Source organism: Ceratina calcarata, unplaced genomic scaffold, assembly GCF_001652005.2.
Source record: "Ceratina calcarata isolate Rehan_Ccalc_2016 unplaced genomic scaffold, ASM165200v1 scaffold379.2, whole genome shotgun sequence".
NCBI classification, from domain to species: domain Eukaryota; kingdom Metazoa; phylum Arthropoda; class Insecta; order Hymenoptera; family Apidae; genus Ceratina; species Ceratina calcarata.
Genome location: NW_017161115.1, coordinates 708903 through 720588, shown reverse-complemented (window position 1 = coordinate 720588; position 11686 = coordinate 708903). Strand labels below are relative to the sequence as shown.

At 43.2% G+C, this 11686-nt stretch overlaps 3 protein-coding genes and 1 long non-coding RNA gene across 6 annotated transcripts in view; 3 read left to right on the top strand and 1 right to left on the bottom strand.

The window, feature by feature from the left end:
- Positions 1-1218, top strand: part of LOC108625875 (cuticle protein 65) — a 4909-nt gene extending 3691 nt beyond the window's left edge. For both annotated transcript variants that reach the window (XM_026814359.1, XM_026814358.1), the window contains one exon: positions 659-1218. In XM_026814359.1, coding sequence (XP_026670160.1) covers positions 659-1026 — 368 coding nt within the window. In that variant the 3' untranslated portion in view covers positions 1027-1218. The remainder of the gene's footprint in view (positions 1-658) is intronic.
- A 3190-nt stretch (positions 1219-4408) lies between these two features.
- Positions 4409-9331, bottom strand: LOC113464455 (uncharacterized). Its single transcript, XR_003389314.1, has 3 exons — positions 9317-9331; positions 5262-5700; positions 4409-4582 (listed from the first exon to the last, which is right to left on the bottom strand). It is a non-coding gene; the product is annotated as an uncharacterized LOC113464455 (long non-coding RNA).
- Positions 7343-8513, top strand: LOC108625893 (tetra-peptide repeat homeobox protein 1-like). The gene is made up of 2 exons (XM_018026224.2): positions 7343-7745; positions 8159-8513. Exons 1-2 carry the CDS (start codon positions 7430-7432, stop codon positions 8308-8310), a joined length of 468 nt encoding a protein of 155 aa, XP_017881713.1. The 5' UTR covers positions 7343-7429; the 3' UTR covers positions 8311-8513.
- Positions 9332-10338: 1007 nt separating the features above from the next.
- LOC108625889 (uncharacterized) lies at positions 10339-11448 on the top strand. 2 transcript variants are annotated; one of them, XM_026814323.1, is made up of 4 exons: positions 10339-10446; positions 10648-10897; positions 11021-11164; positions 11201-11448. In XM_026814323.1, exons 1-4 carry the CDS (start codon positions 10435-10437, stop codon positions 11263-11265), a joined length of 471 nt encoding a protein of 156 aa, XP_026670124.1. In that variant the 5' UTR covers positions 10339-10434; the 3' UTR covers positions 11266-11448. The 2 variants fall into 2 exon arrangements, with proteins under 2 accessions (XP_026670124.1, XP_017881709.1); XM_018026220.2 differs by having other exon boundaries at positions 11021-11448.
- The last annotated feature ends 238 nt before the right edge of the window (positions 11449-11686 follow it).

The following is an 11686-nucleotide window of genomic DNA, read 5'->3' as shown; positions in this document are numbered from 1 at the left end:
TCCATTCCCAGGTGCAGTGCGTAATAGTCCGGGCGCTCGTAACACAAAAAATGGAACAATTTTTTACAGTCTGCCATTGATAGGGGAAATATTTACAGCCACAAGCTGTAGATAGATGTACTTAAAAATCTTCGTTACGTGTTAATGCATACTTAAACATTAACTTTAGTTAGCAAAAAGAACGTAGTTTCTTGAAACAACTTTCAAACAGTCTGCCTTGTGAAATTTCGTCAACTTTACGCTAACATTAGCCTAAATTGAGCTTGGCAGATTGTAAAAAATTGTTCTTAGACGATTGTTCTTATACGATTTAATTGCTAACTAACATAAGTACGCTTTATTCTTGTACTGGAGAAAACCATCTGCCAATAAGCTTTTCATGGATCGCGCAATCTTGCCTTGTGCTCAAATAAATGGCAGACTGTTTGAAAGTTGTTTCAAGGAACTACGTTCTTTTTGCTAACTAAAGTTAATGTTTAAGTATGCATTAACACGTAACGAAGATTTTTAAGTACATCTATCTACAGCTTGTGACTGTAAATACTTCCCCTATCAATGGCAGACTGTAAAAAATTGTTTCATTTTTTGTGTTACGAGCGTCCGGTCTAAAAAGCTGAAATATCACTTAATACCTATTTTCTTTGAAATCGAATTGCAGGAGGTTACGCCGCACCAGCGTACGCAGGGTACGCTGGCTACCCAGGATATTCTGGATACGCAGGATACGGTGGTCACGGGGTGGTCGTGGCAGGACCAGCGTCCCATGGGGCAGTCTTCGCTGGTCCAGCGTCCCACGGTGCTGTTTTCGCCGGACCAGCGTCCCACGGTGCTGTTCTCGCCGGACCAGCGTCGCACGGCGTCGTTCTCGCCGGACCAGCGTCACACGGCGCCGCAATATCTGGTCCCCATGCCGGAAGCGCCGCTGTGTCTGGACCGAACGCAGGTTCCGTAGTGATCGCTGGTCCCTCCGGTAAAATCACAACGCATGGCACCGGCCACGGTGCGATTCACACTGGTCACTGGTAACGTGCAAAACTTGTTTAAAAAAAAGTGTCAAATAATATTACAAACTACGATTAGTGAAAATATGTTTGTACCATCGACGCTCGTTAAAACCGCGACGTTCCCCGTTCGTTACAATTCCCTAATAATATGTAACACGTTATGATTCTATCAATTTTTTAATAACACATTTGAATACATTTTGTTGGATAACGAGCTAGCTGGGGTAATTTATAATGTAATTATTATAACTCTGATCTCCTACAATAATATATGTAATTATATATAGTGGATACGTTTTAATTACACACGTTCAGTTTCATCATTAAATTTTGAGTGCCATTCGCGAGCGATGGCTTAATCGGGTTATATTGTTACATCACAGTATACTCCCTTTAAATTCGTTACACGTTCCATTTCATCCACAGAGAGCCCATTTTTATTTCTTTCAAAAGTCCTATACGTCAATCTCTGAATATTGTTGCAGAAAATGCATTTTGGCATACACGGACTTATTAGTGCGTATGTAGTTTTATCACAATTAATCGCAGGAGTATTTTGTAGATGTCTTATCAATGTTCAATTAATTCTAATCAGGTCTAGATCGCTATTGCTCTTATCGTTGCACAATGATAACAGTTTTTATACTGGTTATACAAAGTGCCTATTAAGCGAGACTTGCACACGGATCTGTACCATTTATCTCGACTCGAGAGAACAGGATAAGGTCGTTGGGTGCGTGACTTGCGATACGGTTCGTCAATCTACAATGGAACGCGAGGATTAGTGGCGAAGGTGGAAATTGGTCAGTGGGCACAGGTGTCTGGGCGAGGTCTTGAGGATTTGAATAACGCTGGCCTAACGAATCAACCGGGTATAATTTATGGAAGCTGGTACACGGATTGAGATTCGTGTTATCTCTCGGCTCGGCGCTTATCGCGATATCTGTACACACGACAATTATCGCGTGCTCGCAGCAGCACTACCTCACCAGGCTTCGCCCAGTATTTTTAACAGCGAACAATGACCGGAAATTTTGCAGCAAGTCGTGAAAACGTTTTGAAGTAAAATAAATATGCAGTCCGTTTATCGTTTTTTCACTTCATTTTCGTATGGTCATTTGGAATTCGTTTTGTCGAGTGAAGGACAAAACGTTTGGACTTTATCAAATTTTATTTTAAAATTTAGAGGTAATTTATAATGTAATTATTATAACTCTGATCTCCTACAATAATATATGTAATTATATATAGTGGATACGTTTTAATTACACACGTTCAGTTTCATCATTAAATTTTGAGTGCCATTCGCGAGCGATGGCTTAATCGGGTTATATTGTTACATCACAGTATACTCCCTTTAAATTCGTTACACGTTCCATTTCATCCACAGAGAGCCCATTTTTATTTCTTTCAAAAGTCCTATACGTCAATCTCTGAATATTGTTGCAGAAAATGCATTTTGGCATACACGGACTTATTAGTGCGTATGTAGTTTTATCACAATTAATCGCAGGAGTATTTTGTAGATGTCTTATCAATGTTCAATTAATTCTAATCAGGTCTAGATCGCTATTGCTCTTATCGTTGCACAATGATAACAGTTTTTATACTGGTTATACAAAGTGCCTATTAAGCGAGACTTGCACACGGATCTGTACCATTTATCTCGACTCGAGAGAACAGGATAAGGTCGTTGGGTGCGTGACTTGCGATACGGTTCGTCAATCTACAATGGAACGCGAGGATTAGTGGCGAAGGTGGAAATTGGTCAGTGGGCACAGGTGTCTGGGCGAGGTCTTGAGGATTTGAATAACGCTGGCCTAACGAATCAACCGGGTATAATTTATGGAAGCTGGTACACGGATTGAGATTCGTGTTATCTCTCGGCTCGGCGCTTATCGCGATATCTGTACACACGACAATTATCGCGTGCTCGCAGCAGCACTACCTCACCAGGCTTCGCCCAGTATTTTTAACAGCGAACAATGACCGGAAATTTTGCAGCAAGTCGTGAAAACGTTTTGAAGTAAAATAAATATGCAGTCCGTTTATCGTTTTTTCACTTCATTTTCGTATGGTCATTTGGAATTCGTTTTGTCGAGTGAAGGACAAAACGTTTGGACTTTATCAAATTTTATTTTAAAATTTAGGCCAAAACAGCTTCGTTGTTTTTCGAGTTTTAAATGTTCTTGCATAAATTTTTAGGTATTTTGTTTATACGTATTATAAATTGAATTATCAAATTAATTTGGAGTGAACTGGGAGTTTATTTCAGTCTCTTAATTAATTTGATACATCGTCATACCAATCTGCTGCGCGTTTACTCTAAAACATCGATCAATGGTTTCGTCATCGGATTCGCACGAATTCCAAAAGGTCACTCGATTAGATAAATGAAAAATAGTAATACATCATCTACCGTAACGTTAATTTTGCTGCTGGGAAATGTAGGTTGTGGAAGAATAGCATTTTTAAAGTATTGAATTATTTCCAGCTCTTCTTTATTACTGTTCTTGTGATTGGGAGGTACCTGAATTATAAATTCTAAACTGATGCTCTTAGCGATTTTAACAACTGGATTACAATCGGGTTGTGACAAAAGGCTGGTTGAGAACATGAAAATTCCTTTTCCTCAAAATATCGAAAAAACTACAAATGAAAGTTGTAGGTACCTCTACAAGAAAGATTTTATGTATTTTTCTTCTAACTTCAATATTTAACGAGTTACATATGATTAATTGGCATTTTATGGGTACTGACAAAATCCGACCATTCCACCGTCGAAACAGAAGACTTTTGACAAATTATTTCGTTCATCGCCAATTATTCTTTAACGAGCGGAGTTAAAAAGAATCGTTTTTATATCTAAGAAATACAATTAAATATAAAGCGCTGTTTTCAAGCGTTATTAATGCATAATATTGAATCGAGAGAAATATGATTTAAAAGCTGATGGAGTAATTTTCCAAGTGAATTACTTGATAAAAGACTAAATGGGAACTATCGAATAAACAACGACCTCAATGCTCGCCAAATAAACTGAGGATTTTATTTCGAAATGTTTAACATATACCCTTTACGAATTACAAATCGCATTTGAATTCTGAATATACTTATCGACTATTCCGAAACGCGTTTCTCAATAATTTCATCGGCACTCGAACCCGCCCAATGGGAATTAAACAACATTCGTAGAATCCCCATTTCTGTGGGAAGATTCGAGCACTGTCGAGTAGAAATGCGTAATAATCCCTACGGTTTAAATGCTCGGCCACGCTCTCCAACCCCGAGATTCCTCGCTCGGGGTTTCGCGCTCGGGAAGATAAATCAGCTGGACGGGAATTACAACCGGCGACAGATTGTCGACTACCGTTGACATTCCATGTCCGACGGTCGTGATCGCTGAACAAGAAGGCCGAGATTGTTTTCGCGAAGCCCGGCACGCGGTTGGAAGAAGGTGTGGCCGATAACGAGGTAGATACGGTTGAGGCTGGAGCGTTTCAATGCGACTCGCGAGTTGCCGGAGATCGAGGAAGGCCGACCGATGGATCCGACGCTGCTGCCGTCGGCTGCGTCGCCTGAGAAACACAAAAATCGTGCGGACTTTTATGCAAAATATTTCTATGCAAAAAAATAAAATGTGTTTTAAGATTAATAACGTTCTATATAATTAATTTCTTTTGGATTCTGATATCTCATGATCGTTAATTTTAAATTGTATATAAGAACGACGTGACGGAAAGTAGCAAGTCAGATGTTGCGTAATTTACACAGTCTATATAGAATTTCCTTATAAAATCATAAAACATGCAATCTAATGCGATTGAGATTCATTAGCTTTCTCAAGATTCGATATGGACGGAGCGTCGAGCGGATATGGACAGGACGTGATCGCGGATGCTTAAATATTAACCTCGAGACGTGCTCGCGTAAAAGGAAATGAATCGTTGTTTTTCAAACTGGTGATATTTATATGCGAGGTAACCGCCGCGTGGAAACGAAGGGATAAATCTCGCTGCATGCTATCCTTGGCTTGACCGTTATTCACGTCGCGATATCTTTATGTTCAGCGTCGACGGCAGTCGTATCGCGTTTTAAAAAATAATGAAAACGTAGATAAAAATCCTTGCGAGCAAAGGCAAGCATATTTAAAAAATAACAACAATTCCAGCACGGAGTTCTTTAATATTTGTCAAGCTAGCCTTTCTCGTCTCTGGCAACTCGTTTCTAACTGCAATAAATACGATGTTTCCTCACCTGAATTGTCCCATCGACCAGGCTCCCGATTCCCATGGCTAGTTTTGGAAGCCCAAGGAGAGGAGGACTTAAACTCGATCCATCGGTGCCCCTCGGCGTTACTCGACTTCCTAGTTCGATCGGCAACCGCGGTACGTCCCTCCGGAGGCCCCGAGCGGCGTCTCTTCGTCAGCCATCACGGAGGAACATTGCTGTGCAAGCTGATGCTAAGTGAGCTTTTATAGGCGACACACGCGAGCACGTGGGTCGGTGAACTTATCGGGGGTAAGGGCGGGGCTGATGGCCCCGCTGGACCGTGACGGGGTGAAAAAGCCCCCCGGTTCGATCACGCTCCAATGTGCCACTGGCATGACGCAAACACAGTTGGAAACTGCGTTCCGTTTAAATAAAATTTGCGTAGATACGATCTGCTTCTCCTAAGATCGCTTTGTTCGATCCGCTGTTTTAATAAAAATAGAATACATTAATATGTTAATTGATGTACCGTTATTCCTTCATTACATCACATGTACAGTGAATTAAATCTGACTTTCGTCCTATTTGAAAATCTCACGAAATAGGAATTATACTTTTAGCTGATTGAACGTGTTAATTCAAATATTGCATTGAAAACATTTTCTAATATCGATGAACGGAATCGAATAGAATCGACAGCAATTCTGAAAATTTTAATCCACTTCTGTTCCGATTTTCGATATTGAAACGCTGGGTATTATTTCCGGTAACGCAAGCGGACGTCGGTGACACATCTGTCAGTGCTGTTTCTCTATCCGCGACTTTGAAACTGGCGCCTAGTCGCACGTGAAAATCGCCCTCGATCGTAAATCAAAAACCATCCCGCCGTTCTTGATCCGTCGCTGGCTCATGAATCTGTCAAAAATTCTATTCCCGTTCCGACTCCGAAATAGGTCAGCACCGCTCTTTTATGCTAGTCAATTCAAAACGTTTAAGTATCAGAAAGTCGAGAAATCGGAGCCAACGCTCGATGCATTGGAATGAGAAGCATTCAGAAGTGGAAAAAATGAATCAAAGGAACATAAAAGATCTTTCATCGGCATCTTATGAACTGAGATGCTCTTTAACTGCTTAAAGAAAGAGCAGACTTTTAAGTCTCTTGTTTCCTGGAACGCGGTGCCATTAGAACCGCCCTTGGAGAGTTTCGCGAGCAATTATTCGAACAATCGTCGTCGCCGGTCACCTTTACCACCTTCGAAAGGTGCTACGCCCAGCAATGATATTCGAAACGGGTCTCGGGTGATCAATGGCGGTGCCGTGGCTGCGACACACCACCACGCGGGACGCACGAGTGTCCGACTACAATGAGACATTGTACACGCGTCATTCCAGGCGACAATCGCGTGGGCAACTGCGACCCAATGCCTCGCCTAAACGGATGCACAATGCGAACAAGCGTAATGATTGTCGAGGTGTGCTCGGCCAGATCGAACGCCTCGTTTAGGAGATAGACTAGAACGAGATGAACCTCCTCCCGTCAAGGTCGCGCGCGACAGGTTTCTCAGAGAAGATCGCCTCATCAATGAAACGAAACCTGCTACATACTTCTACTGCACCTATTACGTTCGCATGATCTTTTGCTTCATGAAACGAGTAATTAAATCATAAATCTCTCTAGTTTAGACTCGTTCCTTAAGAATGCATTGAGTTTCCGGAAAAAGGCTTGAAAAAAGTTCCGAGCACACTGACCACTTGCTCGCATTCGAGAGTCATTAAACAGTCAAATATCGAGCAACGTATCAGCGTGCCGATCTTTCTGCTCGATGGAGTGTCGTGTCGTACATGGCAAGGCCAGGCGGCTGGGCCGCAGGGACAAAATAAAAATGCCGCCGCGTTCGAAACGGATGCAACGCTGCGTTGAATTAGAGCGTTCGACCTCCGGGGGCACGGGTGGGCTGTCGAGGCATTTTATGTTAGCATGTCGCCGCCGCTCGATGACTGTCTTTAATGCTGATAAGCCGGCCACGCGCCCAGCCCGCAGAGAATGTTTGGCGTGTCCTGTGCCCCGCCCTTGGGGTTGGCAAGAGCACAACACAATGCTAAGGACTATAAAAGCGCCACCGAGCTAGCCAGAAGCCAGCACATCCACTCCAGCCATCGAGGCAAACGATACTAGCTACATAGGCGACAAGCGAAACTCATCCGAATCGACCATGTATTCCCCCGTAGCGGTATTCTTCCTCGCGGTTCTCTCGGTGGCGGCTGCGGCGCCGTCAGGCCTATGGGCACCCGGAGCTGCCCTGGCCGGGCCGATCCTGGGACCCGCTGCGCTCAGCGGACCCATCGCAGGACCCTCGGCCCTCGCCGGACCTGCCATCGGACCTGCTCGCATCTCCGGTGCCGTAGATGGTGGTGCAGTGGTGACTGGTGCCGTTGCCGGCCCTTCATTGGTCTCCGGTAGCGTAAGTGGACACTCTGCCATCGCTGCTCCATGGGGAGCTATCGCTGCTCCATGGGGAGCGCCTTGGGGTGAGTAAACCGTAAATTGCTATAAGCAAGAATATACAACGTAAACCTTTGTTGGTATATTCAATTTCAAACCATATTGCTTCGTATTTCGATAAGTACAGATGTCGCTGCAGTTCCGCGCGTTATAATGTCAACTGTCTCTGTGTTGTATTACCGTGGCATCCATTGCCGATCGTTGTCGATCTCTCTAAGAGAAACAAACGTTTTCATTTGGCTAAGCATATTCTATTTCTCGTCCTGCCCAACAACCTTGATGATTTTTCTCTCTCTAATATTGTAATCCATCCTCGTCAAAGAACGACCTGGTATCGTGTAAATCCAGTGCTCTATTAATTCGACCAATGAGATTTATTTCTAGTATAATTTTCTTCTAAGCTCGCTATATTTGTATTATAATCATTGTTATTATACAGGAGCCGTGTTGGCCGGTCCGGCAGCAGGTCCAGCTGCCCTTTCCGGCCCGATCGCTGCCCCAGCTTACATCGCTGGACCATCCGGCAGCATAGCAGCTGGAGCAGCCGGAGTCGGTAGCATTTATCGCGCCGATGCCGGGAAATATTGGTAATCATGCTGGACGAACGACCATTCACGACTGATCTCCTCCGATGACTGCCATTCTGAAAACGACCGCGCCACGATCTCCGTCATTTACCGCTAGTACCTCCGTCACTGTATCGTTTATATGTATTCTGTGTACATAACAACACGTATATCGTTTATATAAATATTATATGTATGATAATAAATGCATGCCACTTTGAAGAGGAATTTTGCATTATTAGTGTTCAAACCCCTCTTAACAGTTTTAATAATTTTTAATACAAATCGTCACTTGAAAATAGCTATTGTGCAATTTTAAATGAAAACTTCAGTTGCTCTCGTGTTAAAAAAAAATTGTAGAAAAGTGTGCCCATTGTATTCGCACGAAAAAGATTTATTCTGAGAATAGGAGTCGCGGCATTCGGGTAAACGTTGTTTAGTTAATTTCAATTGTTCCCGGTAAACAAGTTCGTTTAACGCGTTCGCGAGTTAAGGCAGGAACAGAAGACCGAACGTCGGAATGAGAACAATGCCGCAGTTAACCGGAAGTTTCGAGCAGAGAGGGGGGGGGGGAATGCCCCTGCGGGGTGTAATTGCAACGAGACTGCAAAAGTTTCGGTATTGTCCTTGCCCGGTGACAATTAGCCGGTCTGCTTACCGCGGACCAAAGAGCCAGGTGGGCAGCTATGAACGAATATTCTGATCGAGAGTTTGCACTTTTAATCACATCGTGATCAGGAAACCAGTTTGAAATACGCCCGGTTCGATATTCTGTCGACAAACAGGATTCAGAGCGATCTTCGGATTGGCTGAGAATTCCACAGTCGAGTGGACAAAAGGAAGACGTCGAGACGCGTGAACGTCGACGTCCCAGTTTCTATTCACGTCACCATTTCCACCCACTGGTTTATTTTTCTATTTATGATAACGTATACAATTCTATTCTGTTCTTCTATAATTCTAAGGTAATGTAGAAGATTATAGAAAAATGCGTGAATGTAGAAGTCGTGAACAGAAATTGAGACATTTACCTTAGTGCGATTAAAATGGGGACGATCAGCATTGTTCTAACGCCTCCATATTATCGCCAGGCCCCTATTTTGCAGCCCATTGTACCTCGCCGTCGTCGTCCACGGTGCGTCCTGGGACGATACCTATCCACCTTCGCGGGTAATTGTAGGAAATTGCTTCAGCGCCTCCAATCAGCCGTGTATTCTCTCCGAGGATGTCACCGCGTTGGATATTCAAGCTTTGTTCGCGCGACGTCGTCCTCCTTCTTCTTTCTCCCGTTTCTTTAATCTCAGTTTTCAATCACGTCAGCCCTTGGGAACCGAGGATGCATCCGGGCCGTCTCCCGCGAGAAAACCGGCGGAATTATTAGCGCATTATCATCTCAAAGCTGGCGACGTCTGTCCAATACACTCTCGAAACGACATTTTCTACAGCGAAACGAATTTCATTGCAGAAATATGAAATTCAAACAGCCACGGTTCGATAGCCTTTAAGCCGCCGCGTCGGCGAGCAAATGTTTGTCTACTTCTGGCTTGAGGACCGCGGTTACTCGAGGAAACTTGGAGACTCTGCGCGCTGAAAGCAAAACGTAAAGACTCCTCGAGCATTTAAGACTTGTTAGCGGTTCCTCTTCAATTTCAAGTGAGTACGGAGCATTGCCAACAGATCCCAATTTATCATCTGAGATCAGCGAAGTCACTACGATTTGAATACACTCATTGCACCAGTGAGAGAAATGCTATGAATTCTGAATGATTATTACAGTAACGACGTTCACGTGGAAACTGTAATGCGCAACAAGTACGAACTGAACGGGTTGCGAAGCTTAGGTGAATTGTATTACGGAGGGAGGATGACGTCGATGCCGAGTTTCGACGTATACGAAACGACTATACGCGGTGGCGTTTTTGCGGCGTTTAAAATCTCACGCAGACAGACGCGTGTATCGTAGGCAAATTCTTACATATGAAAAATGGGTCGCACCCGGAACAGGTTTCGCATTTCCCTGTTGGAAAAAATATGGGTTAAGTGCGGCAGATTCAAGGTCAAGTCGGTGTATAAAAGGAGATTCCATCGGGCCAATTGGCAGTACCACAATTAACGTGACAGACGCCAGTGAGGAAACTAACTAGCGAAAATGAAGTACTTGGTAAATTTTTATTTTTATTATATCACAATACCTCTTTGCTCTATATTATTAAAATTTTTATCCAGTTATAATATTAATTTATAACATGTATTCAAGAATTCCGTATGAATTTCAATATAACATATGATTTGAAATAAGTGTGCAGACTCCTTGGAATCAATTGAGTATAAAAAACTTATGTTTTGTTTAATTCCGTGTTAGGCTGTTCTCGTAGCATTGGTGTCGGCTTGCTCAGCAGCGCCGAGTATCCTAAGCCCAGGTGTCATAGGCGCAAGCCTGGCTGGGCCGGTGGCCGGATCATCGGTAATCAGTGGGCCCGTGACTGGACCTGCTAAAGTGATCGGACCCGTCGCTGGATCGGCTTTGGTCACCGGAGCTGTGGCTGCTCCATCCGCTGTCATCGGATCTACTCCCGGACACACAATCATCTCTGAACCCGGTCTTGTACTCGGTAAGTGCATTGCAATTGTTCAAATAAATTAAGTATGGATTTTTTAAAAAATAAAAGTTTGGAAGTATTAGAGTATGGAATTATTTTAAAAAATAATACAATGATAAATGATTGAATTTTCAGGCGCTGGACTGGCTGGACCAGCGATTGTCTCCGCAGGCCATGGGCTGGCTGGATCAGCGATTCTCTCGGCAGGCCATGGGCTGGCTGGACCAGCGATTATCTCGGCAAGCCATGGGCTGGCTGGACCAGCGATTCTCTCGGCAGGCCATGGGCTGGCTGGACCAGCGATTCTCTCGGCAGGCCATGGGCTGGCTTCCACAATCATTGGTGGTCCCATCGCGAAAAGTGCAATCATCGCCGGATAAATCTGTACAACCTTTATATCTCACAACTTGATCACGATTACACAAACTCTGTAGATTATTCCTAATTAGTTAAACCACTGCCTATCACCCTACTATACCATCACCTTCCTATCCCGAAACATACATATACGCTTACACCAATGTAACTGATTATTTGTACAAATAAATGGATATTATTACTTATCTCTCTTTGCAAATTTTTTCTCCCTCTATAAAAACAGCGAAATCATAAAAGAAGTAAATCATTGAAAAGTATTATCTCTACTATTCAATCATAAATCTTATGACATGAAGTTCGTGATATTTCAATGAATAGGCTTATCTAGATCCATTAGCACAATCTGCATATAATCGTAGGCTAGTTATAGTTCCTTGCTTCTGTTTTACCAAGCAAATTCTTTTTAAATGTCAAATATATTTT